The 24,561-nt window shown below is 42.3% G+C and overlaps 1 protein-coding gene across 9 annotated transcripts in view; it reads left to right on the top strand.

Annotated features, from left to right (window-relative positions):
* The window catches only part of RYR3 (ryanodine receptor 3), a 550,085-nt gene that overhangs the window by 166,208 nt on the left and 359,316 nt on the right, over positions 1-24,561 (top strand). For all 9 annotated transcript variants that reach the window (XM_067028902.1, XM_067028901.1, XM_059058605.2 and 6 more), the window contains exon 2: positions 18,090-18,209. In XM_067028902.1, the coding sequence (XP_066885003.1) occupies positions 18,090-18,209 (120 nt within the window). The remainder of the gene's footprint in view (positions 1-18,089; positions 18,210-24,561) is intronic.

Below are 24,561 nucleotides of genomic sequence, written 5' to 3'. Positions count from 1 at the left end.
GGAGGAGGAAAGGAAATTCTAACTGGGTATGTGAGAGAGGAGCTGTGGGTGCCTTCCAGCCTCCTGCCATGGGTGTGTGCGTGAATGCCGGTACCTGTCCGCCCATACAGGGGGTTCAGAAGGAGAAAGTCTGGGAAAGGAAGGATAATGAGATGCTTTGCATGAATTGACTTGTGTGTCAGGGACATCTAAATGGAGATGACCATTTCATTCATTCTAACACGGGGGTCTGGGAGATTGAGGAGTTGTAAGGGAAGGAGGTGTGAGTTGAAACCAGTGACTTGGATGGAGTTACTCGGTAAATAGTGTGAGCAGACAGAAGCCTGAGGAACTCCCAACTCTCAAGGTGTGAGAGAGGCTGAATGAGAGGGGAGATGATGGGAATGCACTGGAGAGTCGTGCATTACCTTAGAAGCCAAAAGAGAAAACGTTTCCAGAAAAATGAAGAGATTTGCAGTGCCCGTGGCCACATAGACAGGTCAAGAAAGACAATGTCAGAAAAGATCCCCCAGATATGACAAAATGGAGGTTACTGGTGACCTAAAGTGAAAGCAGCTGGCTGCAGGAGCAGAGAGAATATCACACATTATTGAATAAATGGATGAGGCTTTGTCACATTGTCACAAGGGACAGACCCCAGGAATCTGGGTCTCCGGATGTTGGTTCTAGACAAAAGTATTAGGCACAACTGTCTACCTTGTTAAACAAAGAGCAACAAAAATACTTTATTGCCTATTTATTTGCACATAATGCCATGCTAAACAGAGGAGAGGGAGAATTAAACACAGTTTATGCATTTTTTGTGGAGCTCACATCAAGTGCATGAGTATCAAGTTGCTAAAATTGGGTAAATTGATCAAAAATAATCTTATTTTAATGGCTATTTCCACAGAGTTGTGTTCTTACAGAATTCCAATCACAAGATACTTTAAACACTCCCAGAGGAGATGTTTCTGTATTCTGTTTGTAAATAACTGTAATCCAATCTTGATAATTTATGGTCCTGTTTAACCCTCACTTTTTCAGTAAGACCTTCCTCATATCTCATTTTCGTCTTGTCTGCTATATCTTTAGGGCTCTCCTGTCTCATTCTGACCTCAGTGGATAACAGATGGTTACCGTCTTCCATATATCAATCCTGCCTATACTTGCAGGTGAATAATACATTTTCTTCCTACTTGGAATTCCCCAGGCCAAATAACTCTAATAAAGCCTAAAGAATTGATCTCACAGAATACGAAGAGGATTAACTAGTTAACAAGTACTGGCTGTGGGTAGGCAGAGCAGGGTAGCACATGACCGAGGAGGTTTCTAATTTGGAAAGAGAAGTGTGCAAAATAGTATTCAAAATTACATCTTTCAGTGGGTTTTTATCATATCTTTTGGAGCTTCGCATGTGAATTTTCCCCTTCATTTGTGTGAATGAACTCCCAAGAAGTTTGGATTCAATGACTGCTGAGGTGCTTCTCTAAACATGCTATGATCTCATGTAGACCACTTTTCCTCCCCTTAACTTGGTCTGAAGGGATATTTGCACAGGAGAACTTGATCATGGCAATGCAGGGAGGAGTGAGGGCATGTGCACTTTCTTAGCATTTTGCTGGTAGAGATGGATACTGCTTTGGGCTGTTCCTGGTGTGGTCTGCTCTGTACAGTTTTAGTCAGTCAAGGCTGAATCAAAAATCATCAGAACTACAATTAGTTGCAACTGTAGGATAAAATAGGGGCCTTTCTGTATCGTTGATCTGCTTCATAAAAAAGAAAACTAATATAATAATGACTATATATACATGATATTGTAAATCATCTATACTTCAGTTATTTTCTTCAGAAATGTACTTAATCCCTTCTAATATCTTTTATTTATTTATTTATTTAGTACTTTTTAATTGAAGTATAGTTGATTCAATGTCATGTTAGTTTCAGGTGGATATCACATGATTCTGTTATATATACGTATGTTCCTGATCCTTTCCCATATAGGTTATTATAAAATACTGAGTAGAGTTCCCTGTGCTATACAGTAGGTCCTTGTTGGTTATCTATTTTATATATAGCAGTGTGTATATAGTAATCCCAACCTCCTAATTTCCCAACCACCTATACTTCAATTTTTAAAAAGCCAAAATAATAAAAGCAATGGATAGTGATGCTTAACTCTAAGTCAACTCAGGGTTTTACAAGCTAAAATTATTAAAGGAAGGGTTCTTGGTCCCTGGGACCATAAATACTGCAGTGACTAGACTTCTGCTTGTGTTCAACACATCCATAGCCACCTATAGATGAGCTGTGATTTCAAAAGTTTGTTTGAAATGCATTTACTTCTAAGTCACACAAATTATTTAGCATTGTGTGATCCCAACCATAAATATTCCTCACCTTTAGGAAAGGAGACTAACATTGCTCTCCCTATTTCCAGGTAGAAAAAAAAATATGTGCCAAAGAAAAAGATGGATACCTGTTAGGTTCAGAACATCGTTTAGATATGCGGACTCCTGCCACTGAGAAGGAACTGTGTTACTGAGGAGGGACAGAGAGAACTTGCTTCTCTTCCAAAATCAGCCACTGGGCAACTCTGAACAGTTCCCTTATACGTTATGAGGCTCAGTTGTCCCTAGCTGCAAAGCACTTCCGTTTCTTTAGGGAATGTAAAGAGTGTTATTCATTCAAAATGGTTTTACTTGCTCTTCGTTGAAGTTATCAGAAAGTCATTCACACCTGTCAAGGAGGGGTTTGGGAGTGGATTGGGGAAGGGAGAGGAAAGAGCCACAAGTGTCATGGCATAGATAGTGTCAGGTACATTGAGAACATTCAATAAGTACTTGCTGGTTTGTTGGCTAGCTTTCTGTTTCAGACTTCTCATCCATTGTTAATTTTGGAGGAGTTTTGGAGTTTTGGAGGAGTCTGTGAGATATTAGTTTCTCCTGGTGATTCGCTTATAGCTGACAGATCATCTTCCTAGTCCCCTGTACTCAGGGAGAAGGAGTCTCATGAGGCAACATTTATAAAGGCCTAGCAAAGAAGAGAAAAAAGAATCAGGCTATGTTCTAGAGGAGCACACCTGACGAGGGGCCCGCAGATGACAGCCTTTGGTGATTGGAGAGTCTTGGGTCAGCCGTGGCCTAGCTTTTAGATCCTTGATGAAAAGGAAATGAGAGGGGCTTCCCTGGGCTTCCCTGGTGGCGCAGTGGTTGAGAGTCTACCTGCTGATGCAGGGGACACGGGTTCGTGCCCCGGTCCGGGAAGATCCCACGTGCCGCGGAGCGGCTGGGCCCATGAGCCGTGGCCGCTGAGCCTGCGCGTCCGGAGCCTGTGCTCCGCAATGGGAGAGGCCACAACAGCGAGAGGCCCGTGTACCGCAAAAAAAAAAAAAAAAAAAAAAAAAAAAAAAAAAAAAAAAAAGGAAATGAGGATACCTGATCTTTCCCCCAGGATTTTCCTTTTATCACATCCAGAACTCATTTATTTTTTCCCCTGTGATTCCATACCTGTATCAGGGTATCTGCTGGCCGCCTCTGACTTCCCTAGTTGTCACCTCTGACCTGAGTCTGGAGAGGAGTTCTCCACCCTCACTGCATCGGTCACCTGATGAGACCTGCACCCAGCACCCTTCCCTAGAGATTCCCATCATTTGGATCAGGGTAGGGCCCCGGTATCAGCATATTTTAAAAGCGTTCCAGGTGATTCTCATGTTCACGTGTGGTTGAGCGCCACTGCTTTGCAGCAGAGGCAGGTTTGTTTTTTTCCTGTTGACTCACCAAAGTGAGAAAAATTCGGGAAAAAATAATGCAAAATAAAAATGAGTTATTTATTTATTTATTTATTTATTTATCTATTTTTGTCTCATCAAAAAGGCTAGGCTTTGTGTCCTGGAGATCTGGGTCTTCCTTTTGCTCTGAGAACTTTTATTTCCCAAAGTCTCTTGGAGGTGAAAATTTGTGTGGTCCTAGTAGGGGATGGGTCCCGAGACTTGCACAGGGTGAGGCTAAGTTGCCAAGCCTGGCGAAGCCTTGCTTTGGAGGCTGGAGAGAAGGGCATGGCAGGGGCTTCATAGTTACCAGAGACCTTCAGCCCTGCCCATATACTACCCAGGAGATGGTAGGGTGACGGAGATTAAGATGCTGATCCTGAAACACCAAGACCTTGGGGACCACAGTCTCTGTGCCTAAGAAGGGTAAAGAACTACTGTATCCCTGCCAGCAAATGGACCACACAGACTTAGAAAATGAGCATCTTGGCAGCAGTCTTGATGGACTTAGGACCAGCTGCTTCGCTCCAAATTTTATGGACTATATAAATCTCCTGGGATTGTTACACAGCCCTGGGGAGGGGAAAGCCTCCCTGAACATGACTGGGATTGAAATTATTGCAAGTCAGGATTCAGAGCCAGACGTTACTATATTTAGAAAAAAAAGGCAATATGGCATTTTTTTAATATGAGGGATGTGCAATAAATACTAGTCTGTGTAACAAAAGGAATCAAGCAATCCAATTAAATAACCCCATCTCATATGCTTTTAATTTTCTTGGGTTTTCATTCGATTTTGGTTTGGCCAAGAGCTCTGAGGACTTTTGCTGCAGAAGGGCACTTGCATTTTCTAAGGCTGTTCAAAGAATGTAGTGCTCTCTGGAATTAAAAACAAAAGTCTCGGAAGGATTTAAGGGCACAGTGTGATAGTGAATGGTGAAGGTGGAGTGTGGACAAAAAGGGTGACCCTGGGGCTTGACGTTCTATTTGCACTTGACTAAGATCAAGAAACAATTGGGTGTTTATACTTTATTTAAGAAAGAGGAAGCTACCCCTCCAATGAAATTCTTCCATCTGCAACCACCCACCTGCCACCAGCCCCAGTAAGGTGAGAAATTGAAAAAACAGCATTGCTAAGTGGGAGTGGTGTCAATTATTAAATTACTGAAATGCTTTCTTCACCGAGGAGCCTCCGTATAGTGGGAAGAATGTGGGTTTTGGAGTCACACAGAACAAGATTGAAATCCCCACTTGCTAGCTCTGATGCGTTTTTGTCTTCTCAGGACCTAGCAGTGCATGGCATATAATAGGCATTAATAAATACTTCATAAATTAATGAATAATGGATGAACCAAAGCAATAGCCATCTGACTCTAGGCCATTACTTGCCACATCTGAAACTATGCCCAAGTGGCTTTACCTGTAGTACAGGCATACTGATGACTAATGTGATGAGGTTTTTGAAATTTTATAAAATATGAAGTTTTTAAACCTGTGCCTTGTAGGTCCTCCTTATATTTAATTTGCCTGCTAGCACACACCTTCCCTCAGCACTGTGTATTCGCTGATTTGTGATAGGAAGAGCCTCACTGAATTGAAACCATCAAGTATGGGAAATTGTTGCACACAGTAGCCAACTTTTAACCCCAGGCTAGACCCTGAGAACTAAACACTGAGTCCTGCCTCAAGAGGATGTGTCAGAGTGAATCCCTGTTAGTAGAAACAGGCTTGGCTCAGCTTGGCTTGGCTTGGCTTTCATGGGGCCTCTGTCTCTTCATGAGGTGTGTCTTATGATCCCCGACAGTGTCTGGTTTTGATTCATGAGTTCTAGGTACTCGTGGTCTACAGCTTTTTACTCCTCTTTGACCAACCGTTCTGATCCACTATTTCTCCTCACCTTCATGATTTTCATTCAACAAGCATCTGTGGCATGTTGGCCACGTGGTAGGTGTTACGGATACCACACAAACAAGGTGGAGATGAGCGGGATGTAATCCTTGCCTTCCAAGCAGGAAAAAAAGTCTGGTAAGAGGGGATTTCAATAAGAAATCCAAGAGTTACAATATGGAGGGGTAAGTTCTCTGAGAGAAGCACATACACAGGAGCTCAGCCTGGACAGAAAAGGTGTCAGGGAAGAGGGAGAAGTATCTTAAATATTCCTGGGTTCTTTTGTCTTACTCAGATTCCTCTGGTCCTGAATTATATCATCGTCTCTGCAAACCACTACCACAGAAAGCCCATTTGAGCCAATGTATATGACGATATAGTCACCCACTTAGATTGGGGGCTCCACGAGGGCAGATGCCTTGCCTTTGTTCACCACTTCACTCCAGACCATGAAACAATCTGGTACATCAGTAGGCACACAAATATTTCTTGAATGATTGTATGTAAGCTGGAAGAGATGGATAACTTTTTAAAGAAACTCGTCCTGGACAGTTCATAGGGCTTTACGCACCATTAGACTATGAAAACACTTCTTTTGCCTTTAAGTGATCTATTTTCAAAGACTTAGCCATCTAAATGTCAGTGCATAAATTCCATTATAACCTACTGATTTCATCAAGCATCCTTTTCAAAAAAGGAAGTGTTCCCTAGCTATTAGATTGTGTATGGAAATTGCTGGATGCTTTGTTCTTGCTTTCAGATACAACATCTGTCAGTAAGTTGGAGTGATTATGTACACACAGAGTATTCAAGTGTATCTTACATGTATGATACTTGAGTTTTGTTTGCTTTTTCGACAAATCTTAAAGGGGAAGATTTCAGACAGCTCCCTGAGGCACTGCCTTATGCTAGTAGAGAGAAACTCAAAAGTTAGTTTGTGTCTCAGAAACAGAAACAGATGGTACTGTGACCCACTCCCCTGAGCGTAGGGGATTGTTAGAAGATTTGACTTAAAATGGGTTGACTGTCAAGGGTGAATTGCATGGCCTAGGGAAGGCATTATGCCTCAAGTCAGAAGCCACAGATCCCAGAACCAATGACAAAAGCAAAGGAAATTGACTTAAAATAAAGGATAGATCTGATAACATAAACGCACAGGTATCATTGCACAATTCATCAAGGTCTCTCAGTAGTGCTGTTGGTAGACAGAATTGGATGCTCTGTATCTTTCTGGGGTTACGGTGCTCAGGGTGTACCAAGATGGAGAAGGTGTGCAAAATCATCAGCTGTTATAATACAAACATGGGAAGTGGAAGTGTGCTGGTCAAACCCCTTTCTTCTTTTCTAAATTAAAAAAAATTTTAATTTTATATTGGAGTATAGTTGACTTACAATATTGTGTTAGTTTCAGGTGTACAGCAAAGTGATTCATTTATACCTATACATGTATCTATTCTTTTTCAGATTCTTTTCTCATATAGGTTATTAAAGAATATTGCATAGAGTTCCCTGTGCTATACAGTAGGTCCTTATTGTTTATCTATTTTATATATAGTAGTGTGTATATGTTAATCCCAAACTTCTAATTTATCCCTCCCCACTCCCTTTTCACTTTGGTAACCATAAGTTTGTTTCCTAAGTCTGTGAGTCTGTTTCTGTTTTGTAAATAAGTTCATTTGTATCATTTTTTTAGACTCCACATATAAGTGATATCGTATGATATTTGTCTTTGTCTGACTTACTTCACTTAGTGTGAAAGTCTGTAAGTCCATCCTGTTGCTTCCAATGGCATTATTTCATTCTTTTTATGGCCGAGTAATATTCCACTGTATATATGTATGTATCACATCTTCTTTATCCACTCCTCTGTTGATGGACACTTAGGTTGGCTTCCATGTCTTAGCAATAGTGCTGCTATGAACATTGGGGTGCATGTCTCTTTTTGAATTATGGTTTTCTCTGGATATATGCCCAGCAGTAGGATTGAAGGATCATACAGTAGCTCTATTTTTAGTTTTTTAAGGAACCTCCATACTGTTCTCCATAGTGGCTGCATCAATTTATATTCCCACCTTTTTAAAATTAGGTTCAGAGCAATGTTAGATCCAGAGACTTCCCTGCCACAACTATTATCGACCCTTGCACCCTCTTAGGTTAGACATCTAACGTCATGATTTGTTTTAGTGTTCTAGCTTTTTCCCACTCGCTCTTCATCCCGGCTGATGTGCCTGAAGAAGAAAGAAAGCAAAGGGGTGTGGGTATGCTCCCAGGTGTGGTCACTGGTGTAGGGGAGTAGGAGTCAAAATATCAAGTTACAAATAATTTTATTAAAACAAAACAAAGCAAAAACCTTCCTCTGGGGCCTGAAATTCCCTTGGTACCAACTAGATCATTATTTTTCTATCCTGTGAAAATCGAAAATTTAAATAAATTGACCATTATTTCTAGGAGAAGATGTCATAGGTCACTGCATTCTTCCATGTCACATAGCAGCATGTTCTATCTGAGAGGGACTTAATTGCCTATGGGAACCCTAGTGCCTGCGGATCTCCCTAATAAATTCAGGGAAGGCTTTCCTCTTTGCCTTCTTCTCTGCAAGTTCCAAAGGGACCAAGCCGTTTGGGGAGGCTGAGTCGATTGTATCATCAGACTTCAAATTCAGCCTTCTCGGCAATGGGAAAAGTTATAAAGAGGAAACAGGACACTTCTTTGGGTTGCTGGAGCAGAGGTTGGGGGGAGGTGATACAAATTGGTGAGTCATTAATATTAATGACTACATATGGTTTTTAAAGCCATGAAACCAAATGAGATGACCAGAGGGTTGTAGGCTGGTTGCTTCTTTTGTTTGTCAGCCCTTAACATAAGCAATTCCAGCTGAAACTGAGGAATGTTTGGACGATTCCTGTAAAGGAATAAAAGGGTGTAATGAATTCATCAGTTTTGGAGGGGCACTATATTTAATAGGAAATAAAACCACTAGTCGTTTATTTGGTGGCTGAGTGCCTACCTGTACCAGGCACTGTTTTGGCCATTGGAGATACAGTGGTGAGCAAAAGAGTGTTCATGGAGGTTACATTCTAATGAAGGAGGAAAGAGATAAGAAACAAGCAAGCACATGTTCTTAGGCGGTAAGTGCTAGTGCAGAAAGAAGGCAGATTAAGCAAAGTGGGGAGTGCACAGTGGGAATGGGGTTGTAATTTTATATGGGGTAACCTGGGAAGGCCTCTCTGATAAACTGACACTGAGCGGACACCTAAAAGAAGTGAGGAAAGGAGGCCTGCAGGGATCTGGAGAAGAACATTCTGGGCAAAGAGAACAGCCAGTGCAAAGGGTTGTGGGGAGGAGCATGCTTCAAACATTTGAGCTCCTAGAAGGAGGCCAGCACAGCTGAAGCTAAGCAAGCAAAAGAGTGATAGAAGAGGGATCACAGGCAAGTGGGCACATTTTTAGGACCTCGTAGGCCACAGTGAGAATTCTGCCTTTTTCCTGAGTAAGACAGAAAGCCACTGATGAGTTTTGAGTAGTGGAGAGGCATGACCTCAGTTAAAAGCCTTCCTCTGCCTACTGTGTCGAAAGAGATATGAGTGGGGAATAAGTTCAGAGGTGATTGCAGTAATGGTGACAAGAGGCGATGGCATGACCATGTGGTGGTGGTGAAGAGGATGCAAGATGATCCAGTCAGATGTATTTTGAAGGTAGAATGGGTGGGATTTGTTGCTGGTGTGAAAGTGAGGTGAGAAAAAAGAGGAATCAGTATGACTGCAAGATTTTTCTTTTGCCTGAGCATCTAAAGAATGGAGTTGCCATGTCCTGAGATAGATCACAGGAGGAACGTACAGGGGAGATGATTAGGAGTTGGGCATATTAAGCAATTGGAGATACAAGTCTGGAGCTCAGAGGAGAAGTTTAAGCTGGTGATACAAATTGGAGAGTCATTAATATTAATGACTACATATGGTTTTTAAAGCCATGAAACCAAATGAGATGACCAGGGAGAGGAGTGCAGATAAAGAAAAGAGCTCTGAGGAAGAGTCTGGGAGCACTACTCCAGCATTACACAGGCTAGGCCAGCCAAGGAGCCTGAGAAGGAGCTGCTAGTGAATAGGGAGCAAAAAGCAAGGGAAAGTCTATCCTATGAGCCAAATGATGAAAGTATTTTAAAAAGGGAGGAATGGGGCTTCCCTGGTGGTGCAGTAGTTGCGGGTCCGCCTGCCGATGCAGGGGACACGGGTTCATGCCCTGGTCCGGGAAGATCCCACATGCCGCGGAGCGGCTGGGCCCGTGAGCCATGGCCGCTGAGCCTGCGCGTCCGGAGCCTGTGCTCCGCAACGGAGAGGCCACAGCAGTGAGAGGCCCGCGTACCGCAAAAAAATAAAAATAAAATTAAAAGGGAGGAATGATGAACTATATCATCTTTGTCTCTTGGGATCCTATCATTTCCATTTTATTGCATTTCGCAGCAACCAATGAGTAGTAAGTAACCAGAGATAGGAGCCATTCCTAATTTTTGACAGATTGGAAAAACAACGAGTTCCAAAGGTGTAATCATACTAAAACCAAAATAGACAATAGCAACAGCAAACCCCTAGAAATGTTATCCTTAGAGACACAACATGATGTCAGCCTCTAGAGCTGGACATCAGGCTAGTTAATCTCCTCCCTCAGTCATCACCTTTAGCTTCATAATTGTTTAAATGGGATTAAGAATATTTGTAGGTCTCATAGGACCATTGTGGAAGTGAACAGGGTATCATAGAGCCTTTTATATATCCCAACTATTTCCATGTTGGCATTCTAGACTCTGCAAGTAAGAAAATACAGAAGTCTCTTTATGATGCAATTTTTATACATAAATATTTTGTTAGTATTATTAGTTGTTTTCAAAATATATGATTCTTTCATTAAATTCACAAATATTTGTGCTTTTCTACTCAGTGCCAGGCACTGAGGATTCACAGGGAAATGAGAGGCTCCTGTTCCTAAGGAGCTTCGAAGCTAAGGAAGCAAATAGTTAAAATGATTGATACTTAGAATGTACAGTAGACTGCCAGTGCCATTAATCCTTGTGAAATAATCTGTGGATGGTCTCGTCATTCCGATAGCCCACTTATTTTTCATTTAAGAGATGCTTTGGGGTACAGCCTTAGAATGAGCTCTGTTACCCATGTCTGTATATATTTAGCAGGTAGCTCTAACTGTATCAGTTCCCAAAATAGTGCCTGATGTTCAAGATGAGTGGCTAGGCCACATATTCCTTTTTAAAGCAATAAATGGTTATGGATTGTCCTCTGCAGTCATATCTGCACTTAAACGTGGACCATGAAATCTGCTGGACTGCACTCTGTCCCACGTGCTCCCATGCTTCTCTGTACCAGTGGTATGCACAGCTAACTATAGGACTGTCATCAGCTGCCTAATGATCGACCTTAAATAGGGCTGTCAGCCATTCTGTTTTGTCCCAAAGAGTCCTTTGCGAATGACCCAGAGAGAAGAGGGAGAGCCAAGGTGTCTCTGGCCATCAACTCTGAGATGGGGAAAATGGACGCTCCAGTCCTTGGGCCGGGATCCAGGGGGTAAGAAAGGATCAGTAGGGATAGAATAGGCAAACTCCAGTCATTTTCAAGTTCAAAGTTCTTTAGCTAGCAGAGTACAGAAAGAACTTTACTTTGTCAGAGGCGACCTGTGATAATATGAAATCTCAGCAAAGAGAGCTGAAGACTGTATATTCTTGTTCAGGGACAATCACTCAACACCACCACAGGCTCAAGCTATGACAGGAATAGCTGATGCTCGTGAATCACATAGCTTGGAGGGATGCTGATATATGATATACCTTGGATTTTAATCTTTTTCTCCCCTCTGCTACAAGTTTGGGGATGATGTTCACTTCTTCCATTGTTATAGTCATGGGACAAAGGGAGATTTGGTTTTATTTGTTCTTTAGTTCTCCGGCTGTTCTCTCTGGCATTGTGCTCTGTGATGTGGTTACTTTTTAAAGTTGTATGGCCACATGAGAGGGCTGGGATATATCTATTTTTATCGACACCATCAGCATGGGCCTTAGAGTCTGCAAGACAAGTTTCAGACCCATTGCTAAGGTCAGTCTTTCGGAATCGAGAGCCAATTTGGCACCATGGTCAAGAGGACAGGCTCCTGATTCATGAAATGCTAGGTTCAAGGTCAGAATCTGCCACTACCATGCTATGCAACATTATTAATTAACCTCTCTCTGCCTCAACCACTTTATACACAAATAGAGAGAATATTAGTACCTATCCAAGGGTGGTTGTAAGGATTAAACTGAGATTTTGGAACATGGTGGCACACAATGGCTGTTCATTAAATGGTCATTCATTAAAATTGGCTAATTCCTTAGAGCTTTGGTTTCCTCATTCTTAGAATGGTTGTGTTGATGTGAGTGTTAAATAATCTGGGGGGAAATTTCAGCAGAGTGTCTGGTATAGAGTGAATGGTTATTATTATCAGTATTAGTAATAACTAAGCAACAGAAACTAAAAAATTTTGAAATGGACTCCAAAGCCTCATCATTGCTTATTCCCTATTACTTCGTTATGTCAACGTCTGTTGTCTTTTGATGAGATTACTCAGTTCTGACTCACCAGTGAAGCAGTGACCCTTTCTACAATAACTATTGTTACATGAGAGTAGAGAAATCTCTTCTTTTAATCGGATTCCATATCCCAATCAGTCAACATGATTTTACCAAACACATTATATTCCCAACTTGGATGGGGAAGCAGTTTTCTGCTCTAGCAGAGTTTGTAAATAACTGGGGTTACAAGGTGAAAACACGCCCATTCAATAAATGATAACTGGGTGTATAATGTGTATAAAGTGCCATGCTTGTGAGTATCCTGATAGGTGTAAACTTGAACCAGATGGGGATCCTGCCTTCAGGGGGTACAAAGTCAACTGAGAGGAGCTGAGAGAGACCGTGGATATAGAGCCTGGACTGGATACCAGGCTCTACCCCTTGCCACCATGAGACCTTAGGCAAGTTACTTAACTGCTCTGCACAGGGTCTTCTCATTTGTCAGATAGAGATTACAATAGTACCTACATCCTAATGTTGATGTGAAGCTTAAATGGGTTATTGTGCATAAAGCACAGTGCCTGTTACACAATCAGAGATTAGCAAACGTGAGCCATTTCCAAATATAAAATGTAGCTGGGGATAAGACATGCATATGAATAATCACAATGCAAGAGTAGGGTGATAATTGCTATGGAAGTTCGGCAGGAGAGGTGAGATGACCTGGACTTCATAAAGAATGTGGTATTTGAGCCAAGCTTGGGAGGCTAGGGAATCTGTGACCTTGGAAAAGTAGGGCAAATCATGGCAGCTTTAGAATTAGAGACAGCATGAGTAAGGGCATGGAGGTAAAGAAGGCCAAGGACGTCTGTAGGGAAGAACTTGGGAAGATAAGTTGGAAGGTGAAGGTGCTCATATGCTAGTTCAAGAAATTTATATTTGTTTTATGGATAGTGTAGACAGTCATAGTGGATTTTCAGCAGGAAAATTATAAGGTCGGAGCTATGCCTCCAGGAACAGACAAGAGGAAGAATGTTCTGGGTGTTGTTATAGCCTTGTCCTGGGCTCTAGAGCTCCAGTCTCTCCTTCCTCTGGTCCATTTGCTGTAGGACAGGAGGGAGAGGAGGCTCATAGATAGACAGGGGGTGATGATGCTGAGCCTGGGTTGCAGAGGGGTTGGATGTGTCATGAACAAACACAGGAAACATAAAATAAGAGTAGATGGAAAAGGAAGCCTTTTGATGCATTGGGACATATTGCTTTGAGGTGTTGATAAGTCCGTGGATCAACCTAGGAATAGATGGAGGTTTGGGACCTTGGGATGCCTTCAGGTTGGAGGTACAGGTGGCATAATGACTTCTTAGAATAAAACTGGAAACCTGAAGAATGGATGGGATTGCTAAGGGAAAATGACAAAGACCTATCCTTGGGTGATCCCTATATTTAGGAGTGGCTGGAGAAAGGGAACATGGGAAGGATCCATTGGAAAAGTAGGAGAACTAGGAGAATACACAGTCAAATGAAGGAATGGAGGATTTCAAGAAGGAGCATTTCATGGAGGCTGAGCAAGACTTATTTGGGAGACAGTAGGCTATAGGAATGGAGGAGAGATAAGGTTAGAGGTGGAGGGGAGAACTCAACAGTGGTGGGGAGAGATGCTTTAAAAGCCAGACCGAGGGCTTCCCTGGTGGCGCAGTGGTTAAGAATCTGCCTGCCAATGCAGGGGACACGGGTTCGAGCCCTGGTCCGGGAAGACCCCACATGCCGTGGAGCAACTAAGCCCATATGCCACAACTACTGAGCCTGCGCTCCAGAGCCTATGAGCCACAACTACTGAAGCCCACGTGCCTAGAGACCGTGCTCTGCAACAAGAGAAGCCACCGCAACGAGAAGCCCACGCACCGCAACGAAGAGTAGCCCCTGCTCACTGCAACTAGAGAAAGCCTGCGTGCAGCAACAAAGACCCAAGGCAGCCAAAACTAAATAAATAAAATAAATAATTTTTTTAAAAAAGCCAGGCAGAGACCTTTTGACTTATTTGGTAGAAAGCCAGAGACCTTTATGTGATCTTACAGAGATTATTTCCTGGGGGCCTAGGGGATTCATACCCCTCACCCTTAACGACAGAGGCTGGGTCTGAAAGGTCTTACCATTAGTGATTATTGTGCCCTCTTACAGATGGAAGGTATTATTATTTGATATTGACTGTGTTGGATCTGCTGTTAAGTCCTACAAAAGACAAATTTTATGGTCTTGTTCCAGTGAATAAAGATTCAAACAAGCTGAGAGTGCATTACCCCAAAAAAATCCCATAAATTTATAGTAGAACAAAACTTCAAAGTTGTGTTGTTTTCTCTATTAAAAAATCAATCATTTTCCTTGCTGGGGTGGTGGAAATAATGGAGATGGCAGTGCCCTCTTGGAACTGGATGTCTTGATGAAGGGGAAAGCAAGAATAGTGAAAGAGAATGAGAACGCAAGCAAGCGAGAAGATTGCGTCTATAGAGTGAGATAGTCTAGTTTGGGATTTTAGAATTGGAATCATTCTGGGTTATGAGAGGGAATGTTCCTTAGAGTGTGTTACTAAAACAGAGCGGCAGTCATTAGGTCTAGGTGTTCTTCTTGAATAGATTGTCCACATGAATCTTGAAGTTACTTGAGATGATGGCTGAAGCGGAGTGGAGAAAGGCTGTGGGCTGGGCTTTCAGCTGTCAGCTCCATCATGACAGTATTAACAGCTCTCCTCTTACAAAACCTGGTGTACTCCATGGTACCCTGGAAGAATTCTTTGCCCTTGGAAGGCAGTCAGTACATGTGTGTTGAAATCACACAAAAATGTTTATCAAATTTCTGATTGTCATTAAGAGTCAGGTAAATGGTGGGAGAAGTAACTAGTCTGTTGATAGATTGCCAGAGAAGATGTGGAGATTGGCTATCATGTGTCTCAAACTAGAAGAGTGTTTGCACCTGAGTAGAAGAGGAATGATCTGAGTTGGCATTGGGGGATGTGAGGAGGGTGTGAGCTTCTGGGGAGAGGAGATAACAAATGTGGAAGAATTTTCAGCCTTCAATTAAAGGGGCTTCCTTGGAAATGGAATTATCTGGAAATTCCCAGGTTTGCTTTAAAGCAAAGGGAGAAAGGAAGTGAGATAACAAGAGAGGAGAAAGTATACATCAGTATAGGGATCAGTAAACTAGATAGGGCTGGTAACTGGTGGTGGGGGGGCTTGTGTTCTGTGTTTCACTAGGGAGTGAGAGAATTTATTAGATAGGTTAAATTAACTCATCTTATGATTCCAAATGGTGCAAAGATTTCTGGGTCAAGCACTCCAAGGATCCAGATGTCTGTCTATTGAAGGTGTGTGGAGATAATAGCTGCTGTCTGGAGCGAAGGCAGGTACGGGCTGCCACGCCAGGTGGTGTCTGTAGCCAGGTCAGCATGGAGCATATGGTTCCAGACAGCATGTGGAAAAAAGCGAAAGTGTTTGGAGAAGGGTGAGTTTGACCCAGAGTCCCACACCACCTGTGTCCCTCAGAGTGCTGACTTGGACAGCACCTGTACATGGGTACTCTTTAGGAAGTGGTTGCTGAGCCAGGGCAATTAGTTTTTTTTATTTTTCAATAAATTTATTTATTTATTTTTGGGCTGCTTTGGGTCTTTGTTGCTGTGTGCGGGCTTTCTCTAGTCGCGGCAAGCGGGGGCTACTCTTCGACGCGGTGGCTTCTCTCTGTGGTGGAGCACAGGCTCTAGGCACGCAGGCTGCAGTAATTGTGGTTCGTGGACTCAGTAGTTGTGGCTTGCGGGCTTAGTTGCTCTGCGGCATGTGGGATCTTCCCAGACCAGGGCTCGAACCCGTGTCCCCTGCATTGGCAGTCGGATTCTTAACCACTGCGCCACCAGGGAAGTCCCCAGGGCAGTTCTTTTACTTCATCAGTTGATTGGCAGCCTAGGTTGTGAGGATGTGAATTATAGCACAGGTCAATTTCAGAAGACAAAGATCCCAAGACAGCTACTGCAAGGTGGATTGGGCACTTTGGGGTGGAAAGAGCATGGGAAAGGAGATCATGGAAAGAGATTCTCTAAGACACATATTGAAAAGAAAACCCTGTCGATTTTCACTAGTTCGTGAAAAGTCTGGTCCATAGAACCACTCCTGTGATTTCCAGATTTTCCTGTTTTCACTGGGGAGTGGTGCTGTAGGTGGGAGATATTTAGATATTTCTCAACAGGGGTCCTCTTGACATTTTGGACAGGTAAATTATGTGTTATGAGGACTGCCTCTGGCAGTACAGACCATTTAACGCCCACGGCCACTGTTTCCTAGCACTCTTCCATCAACTTGGAGTACTCCCCCACGGCCTATACCCCTTAGGGAGGATGGTATCACCACTGGTTGCTGTGGGATCTGGGGGAGACTCCCCCCGGGGAAAAACTTCATCCTTGTCAGAGATTTCCCTGAGCCCACATTTTGAGAATAATGGCATTCTGGCGTTTTCTTCTGTATCAATTCAAACGACTGAATTCTGACTTCATTAGATGCAGAGGCTTGAATTTATTACTGACTCAATTTAGTGATGAACAGTGACATTTCAGTGCTAGTGAAAGTGTGGAGCTTTTTTTTTTTTATTCCCTCAGTCTTCACCTCATATGTCTGTGGTTTGTGGCTTCTCGAATTTCCCTGCTGCCCCTAGCCAATCCCTGGGCACCTATAGCCATCTTTCTGGGGGTTGGTTCTACTGACTCTCTTCATGTTCCCACCAAGTAGAGGATTTCATTTTTCCACATGACCACATATGCTGTAGACACAGGTGAAGAAAAACCTTGCCTATTTAGTATGCCTTTGCAATACTCCAGGACAGACACTAACGCCGGGGACATGGGAGTGAGATGGGGAACAGGAGAGCCATTGCTAAGGACAAAGCTCCACCTGGTGCTCCTCTGGTTACTCCTTTAACTTCACCACGGCTGGAAATCTTTTTGATGTTTGTAACCCAAAGTCAGGCGGTAGTGGAGAGAGAGAGTGTGGACTGGACAGGTGGGAGGAGTAAGGAGGGAGGGGCTGGTAAGGAGAAGGTTTTCCTCTCTGCCTTAGGCAGGGTTGAGCACAGGCAGAGCCTATGAGTGTAAATGGAGGTCAGCCTCATTTCTGGACCATCAACCAGAGGAATGCCATCCAAACAAGGTGTCTGCAATTGGAGGAGGGCTGCTTTTGAGACTGATGCCTAGGAGGAAGGTCTCCTCCTTGGGAATCCAGAGTGGCTCCCCCACTCGGCCTTCAGCGTCTCCTTCCAGTCTGGCTCCTCCAGGTTTCTTTCTGTCTTCCTTTCCCATATGTCTGACACCCATCTGCTGCCTCTGTCCACAGCCTCCTTTGTCACCTTCTGGCAGATGCGTTATCACTGCATGCACCCCCTCCCCCCGACAAAACATGTCTCTTCTCTCCCTGACATCAAATGGACCTTCCCTCCACGAATCTCACCTCCCTCAGATCTCTGCTGTTGTCTCTGTCTCCCTCAATCTCACCTCATTGTTTTACTGTTTATTTGGAGAGATTGCCTAGGTGTACTTTCACATTCACTCCAGTGTTGAAAACCAACTGCTCGCTTGGATGGGGGGGCAGTCTGTACATTTCACAAGCGAGGTCTACGCTGTGTATTTAAGTAGTACCTCTGTTCCATGTACTTGCTCTCTTTAACCCCGCCCCGGATTTGAGGAGAGTCCTAACTCAAGGGAGGAGCTCGGTTGTGCCATGTGAAGAACGAAGTCTCCTTTATCTAATATTCAAAGGCATGTGCCCCTCAGCGTACCTGATAAAGGCACAGCGAGGTGCCTTGGGGGCTTGGCTCTGTGTGGGGATGTAGCCCCCTCACTGTTCACATGGGTCTCTGTTCCCCTGGCAGGAAGATGAAGTGGTCCTCCAGTGCATTGCCAACGTTCACAAGGAGCAGAGGAAGTTCTGCCTGGCAGCTGAGGGACTTGGGAATCGCCTGTGCTTCTTGGAACCCACTTCAGAAGCCAAGGTGAGGTTGACTGTCTGTCCTGCACCTTCCCATTTGGCACCCCAAAGTCGTCTAGGGGATGGGACTGCTGGGATATGGTGGTGAGGGTGATAAGGATGGTAAGGAAGAAATCTGAAAGGACACATTTATTTTTTAAATGGGAAGCAGATCAGAACACTGTCTTTCAGTGTTCAGCAGGACACGGGGGATACCTTGAGGTCATTGTCGGTCTTCATGGAGGAGGTTCTTTTACTACCTCCAGAGCACCTTCTTTGTTGTTAATTCCTAGAAATCTGAGTGCGTGTTCTGTACCCCCAGCTCTCGGTTTTATTGCTACAGGGACTCATAGGTCCTTGGACCTGTGTTTCATGGCAAGCTCATCACTTTCAGCTGTGACTGTGCTGAGATTGTTGTAATTGCCTGCTGTGACCTGGAGGCAGAGAGGAATGTTTGCTCTGATCTCCACCTGCAGGGTGGCATGTAACATCATCTCTCCTCAGCCAAACTTTGCTTCCTGCATTTTCAGTTGCTTTCTGCTTTTCATGAACTCTATGTCAGGTGGATCTGTGTGCCCAGTTTTCTCACAGTACTTTGTAGTCCTGGAAAGACCTTTATATCAGTCAGCGTTTTCCAGAGAAACAGAACCAATAGGATCTCTCCCTTTTTCTAGATAGGTGGGTGGATGGATGGATGGATGGATGGGTGGGTGGATGGATGGGTGGGTGGATGGATGGATGGGTGGATATGGATTTATTTTAAGGAACTGGATCATGCAATTAGGGAGGCTGGCAAGTCTGAAATCACTAGGTTCAGATCAACTGGAAACTCAGGAGTTAATGCTGTCTTAAGGCAGATTTTTTTTCTCCTCCAAGAAACCTCAGTTTTTATTCTTAAGGCTTTCAACTGATTGGGGGAGGCCCACCCACATTATCAAGGGTAATCCCCTTTAAAGTCAACTAATTGCAGATGTTAATTAGATCTACAAAATGCCTTCCCATCAAAACCTAGATTGGTGTTTGATTAAATAACTAAGTACTGTAGTCTAGCCAAGTTGGCGCACAATTAACCATCACCCCTCCACGCTCAGTTTTTCTTACAGAATCTTTTTAAATTTTAAATCAGAAGATGGGTTACATTTTCCAGTGAGGCCACCTGATTGATATGTCATTTCTCTATGTGAACATATACAACACAGGCACACATGCAGAGTCTGGGCAAATCCTAGCACAGCAGATATGCACCGTGATGGCTGCGTCTCCCAGAAACCCTCTCTTCTCCCTCACCCTGCTCCCTCCCGTGTAGGTCACTGATCCAAAAGCACAGACTTACGTCAGTGGCATGTAGGACAGGGTTACATTCAAATAAATGCCAGAGCAAAGAGGCAAGGAAGATTTTTATCTTTTTAAAGGTCTTAGGCTTGATTTCCCTAAGGCCTTTTCTCATTTACTTTTGTTCTTAGCTAGGTTTTTTTCTTTTCATTCCCAGCAGTCTGGGATAATAGGAAGATCATTAGATTATAAGCCAAGAAGTTAATTCTCAACCATTAGCTCATCATGTGACCATGAACAAGTCACTCAGTCTTGTTTTTAGCTTTCTCACCTACCAGATAAGATGCAGCCTGGTGCAGTAGAAAGAGCATTGGCCCAAATTAGAAACCCATGGTACCATTTTCTAGTTATCCGTTGAGTGGGTCACAGGACACTGGTTTAGGGCACAGCTCTGGAGCCAGACCGGCAAGAGTTTGAATCCTGTCTCCACCACTCACCAGCTAAGCCAGGGCCTTGAGCAAGGTACCTCATCTTTCTGAACTTAGTTTTCTCCTCTGCCTAGTGGGAATTTAATAGGAACTACCTAATAAGGTCGTTATTAGGATTAAATGAATTAATACATGTGAACCACCTAGCACATTGTAAACTCTATTTAACCACTGGCTATTGTGATTTACCTAAACAAATTAAAGAGAACTGTGTATCATAATCTAAGAATTCTTTGTATCTCACAGGTGTAAAAATAATAACCTACACCACTCATGAACACATTAGGGTTAACACGAATCCTTCCTAACCCCCGCTTGACTAAGGGATTGTTCTTATTTTAATTTTTCATTTTAAATGTAAAACAAGATAACAGGACTGAAGAATTTTTAAACAAAATAAAATGTATCTATAACTGTATTCCCTTGTCACAACTGTTTTCATTTTTGTTTTGCTCTCTGGCCTTTATCCACATGTACCCATATATTTTCAAAGTCATACTCATAGTGGATATTCAGACATTCTGCTTTTTTTCTTTCATGTTTCAGCCAGTTCCATATTGCTATGTAGCCTTCATGGTTATTAAAAAAAAAAAATCGTGTATGTGGTTTTGTTGGTTTACTTTTGCTTCCTGGAGTAATGTCCAGGAGAAGAATTAATGATATCAGAAGGATAAACAATATTAAACTACTTTCCTAAAAGGATATACCAGTTGTTACAGTTAGCACACCCACTATCATTATGTGAGTGTCTCTCTTTTATATACAGTATGAAGAAAACGTACCATGAGGGCTTCTTACAGAAAAACAAGGTAAAGTTCCTGGAAAGGATAGAGTAGGTCTTCAGAATTTCCTGTCACCGGTCCTGAGAGCAGCCTGCTAGATGAGCCCATTTTCTGTGGCTTCAGGCTTTCCTACAACCAGCTCCGACTATGCATACACCTCTTCTGGCCTGTCCCCTCCCTTTTCAGTAGATATTTCTTCCAATTCTCTACCATCAGATTTCACAACCAGCTGTGCCATTCTTAGGCTTTTGGAAACTAATATAAGCCATGCGATGAAGTGAGAAGGCATGTGTATTCCCAAGCCTGGCACTGGGTATGAGGCACAGACCTCAAATGTCACTCTTATCAGCTGGCTACAGAGCCAAATGGTGACCTTGGGCATTCCCAGTCAAGGGTCTTTCAAGCTAGTTGAGGCTCAGAGAGATAAAACTGAGATGAACTCTAGGGAGAAGAAAGACTTCAGAGAAAGAACAGTTGAGATAAGGTACTTGAAAGAGATTCTCAGTATATGAGCCCTGAGAGAAAGAGGTCATATTGAAGCAAGGAGTGAGAGGGTAGAAGAATAAGAAGCAAAAGTATAAGAATGTGAACACTTGCTATAGACCTGGAGACTGTTGAGCACTTGGGAGAGTTCTTGTGACTTTGATTCCTGTTTGTCATGGCCCACCCTTCTCTGAAAGCCCCTGAAACTGCAGATATTAATTCATGAAAGCACCCTTATTCAGCTTTCCATTCTAATGAGCACAGCTTGGGGAGTTAAAAGGTATTTTGTTTTGTAGGGAAGACTCAGGGTTAAAACCAGAGACCAGGAAACATTGAGGGGAAATGTTGTGTCTCTATTTTATCAATAGCAGCAAATGTTTATTGACTGTCATTTTTAAGTGGAAAATGTGTTCCCAGGAATCAGGAATTTACTACTTTTCCTCTGGTTCTTATTATATCTCATCTATGATGTATCTGCAGTGTCCACAAGGGGGTCATCTTTGGTTCAACTTCACATCCAGACTCATAAGATGCTGATAGACCCCAGTCTGCTCAGTAGGGCAGGAACCACAGCTTGCCTGCTGGGAAGTGTCAGGCACTCCTGCGGGAATCCTTGCAGCCATCCAGGGGCTGCCTTCTGAATCCCCACCCCAAATGACAGCTTAAGTTCAAAGAGACAAGGTGCACATCAGGCAGGTGTGGAGTCACCATGGCTTAAAAGCCTCATGTACCACAGGAGCCAGTGTATCTTGTAACAACTCCATAGACATAGCTTTTGAGATGCCCACGAAGGACCACCACCACTACAAGGGTCATTACACTTGGGGAAATCACAAATATAGGACTTTCTATGAGGTACTGGTGGTCTCTCCAGTCCAGAGACAGGCTATCAATCAGGGATCATTTTCACACTAAGTAATGTTCCCTAGTAACATAATTAACATATCAGTTTTATCAGATTGTCCCAAGAACAAAACTGGACAATTAACTGAAGGTCAAATCGTCATGCAGAAAGAGAAAATTTCATAAGCCTTATCCCATAGGAATCTTCACTGATGACCATTACTTAACTACTGCAGCCCAACACCTTTCCAAATCCTGACTTCCACCTACCTTAATTGTATTGTAGATCATCAAAAAGGAGGAAAAATATGGGAACTCTTTGTTTAAAATCAGTTGCAGCAGACTGAGGTTTGTTTGTTTCACTGATTTTAATGATAATGAAACTGCAATTGATGAAGTGAAACAACTTACCCTAGTACCCTTCAAAAGCCAGCGTCACATCTAAAGCCTTTGGGCTCTAGTATCTCAGAAAAAAGTTCTACCTCTGTCAGGGAACATTGTGTCTTACTGATCATGGTTTATTCAAAATGAAAAATCCAGTTTCATATCTGATTTTCAAACTGAACATTTTCAGGGAAAATTTTATTCCTATTGTTTTCACCTCCTCTTTTGAAAACTGAAAAATAGTCTGCTATGGTTTCTGAAAACCTGTATAGGTTCTCAAGACCCAGAATTAAACATTTGTGATTGTGCAAAAATCATTATGTCAATGACATAAATTAGGATAGAATTCTTGGCTAAAAAATCCTTATTTTCTGTTGCTTTTATTATCTTCAGCTCAGAAAGATTTACTGTTTACTCCTAAAAAACTCAGCCTATGCAAATTTACAGAGGCCCAGCCTGAAATTGTATACCCTTTTTTGAACTTCTGATTGTTACTTTAGTGTGTAGTATTCTCTATGGACTTGAGATCGTATGAAAGGCCAAACTATTATAAAACTTCAAAAAATTCCCTTGTCTTATAAAGAGACTTACACATTAATATAAAGAGACTTAACACATCTTTTTGGTTTTTTAACAGTTATCAAGCATCATATGCTGTATGCCATGGTGCTTACATACTTTCTTTCATTTAATCTTTACAACCCTATGGAGCAAATATTATTCTCATTTACAGAAAAGGAAAGATATAACAATTGAGACAAAGTTAAATGACTTCCTGAAGATGATTCATTGCAAACTCGAATCACTGACTAATTTCTATAATGCTCATCAATAAAGAGTATTATGACTCTAACTTATTTAATTATAAAGAAGCCACATTTCTTCAAGTGGTTAGATTTTAAGAATACCTGGGCAGATCTCCACACCCCTCCCACAACCTTCCTTCACGTGTCCTCTGAATGCCTGACATTCCAAAGTTAGAAATATGTATTTTGCCTAAATCAAACAGAATCTATTAAAATGCAAATGCTCTCAACACATGAAGCAATATTAAAATTTTTATAGCTAATTTTTTACAGTATAAATATTATCATATTTTTTCCTAGAAAGTAAGTTTATTAAGGGGTGATAAGGCAGATTACTAAGTGCCTCAGTATTGAGATATAAGGCACAGAAACACTGTAAATGGGGGAGCGGGGGGGAGGTGATCAAAACATCCATTGCATTGCAGTAGGATGGTTTACTTGTCTTTTCTCCTGCTCTCTGCCATTCCGTGATCACTAAAGTCAAAGACTATACAGGCATACCTTAGAGATATTGAAGGTTTGGGTCCAGACCACTTCAGTAAAGCAAATATAGCAATAAAGTGAGTCACACGAATTTTTTTGGTTTCCCAGTGCATTTAAAAGTTATGTTTACACTATAATGTAGTGTGTTAAGGCTGTAATAGCATTATGTCCAAAAATAACAATGTAGATACCTTAATTTTAAAATACTTTATTGCTAAAAAAAAAAAGCTAACCATTATCTAAGCCTTCAGCCAGTCATAGTAGTAACTCAAAGATCGCTGATCACAGCTCACCATTACAAGTATAATAATGAAAAAGTTTGAAATATTGTGAGAATTACCAAAATGTGACACAGAGATGCAGAGTGAGCAAATGTTGTTGGAAAAATGGTGCCAACAGATTTGCTCAACGTAGGGTGGCCACTGACCTTCAATTTGCAAATAAAGCAATATCTGCAAAGCACAATAAAGTGAAAAAGAAAAACAAAAAGTATGCCTGTATAGTACAGCAGTTAAGAAACACAGCCATGGAGCTAGAATTTCTGGGCTGGTAATTTTGGCTTCACTGCCTAATAGCTTTATGACCATGGTTCAAATGACTTCTCTCTCTTTGCCCCAGTTTCTTCATCTTTAAAACTGTTCCCATCTCATAGGATTATCTTGAATATTTAATAACAAGTGTTTATAATTGTAAAGTACTTACATAGGGCCTGACACATCCAAAGTGCTGTTTAAGCAATAGCATTTATTATCCCCAGCAGAGGGTCAGACACACATTAGGTCCTCAGGAACTGTTGCTTTATTCAGTTAAGTTACCCATGTACTGAATTAATTAAG

This window comes from Kogia breviceps, chromosome 3 (genome assembly GCF_026419965.1).
Source record: "Kogia breviceps isolate mKogBre1 chromosome 3, mKogBre1 haplotype 1, whole genome shotgun sequence".
Classification (NCBI taxonomy): Eukaryota; Metazoa; Chordata; class Mammalia; order Artiodactyla; family Physeteridae; genus Kogia; species Kogia breviceps.
This window is presented reverse-complemented; position numbering and strand designations above follow the sequence as displayed.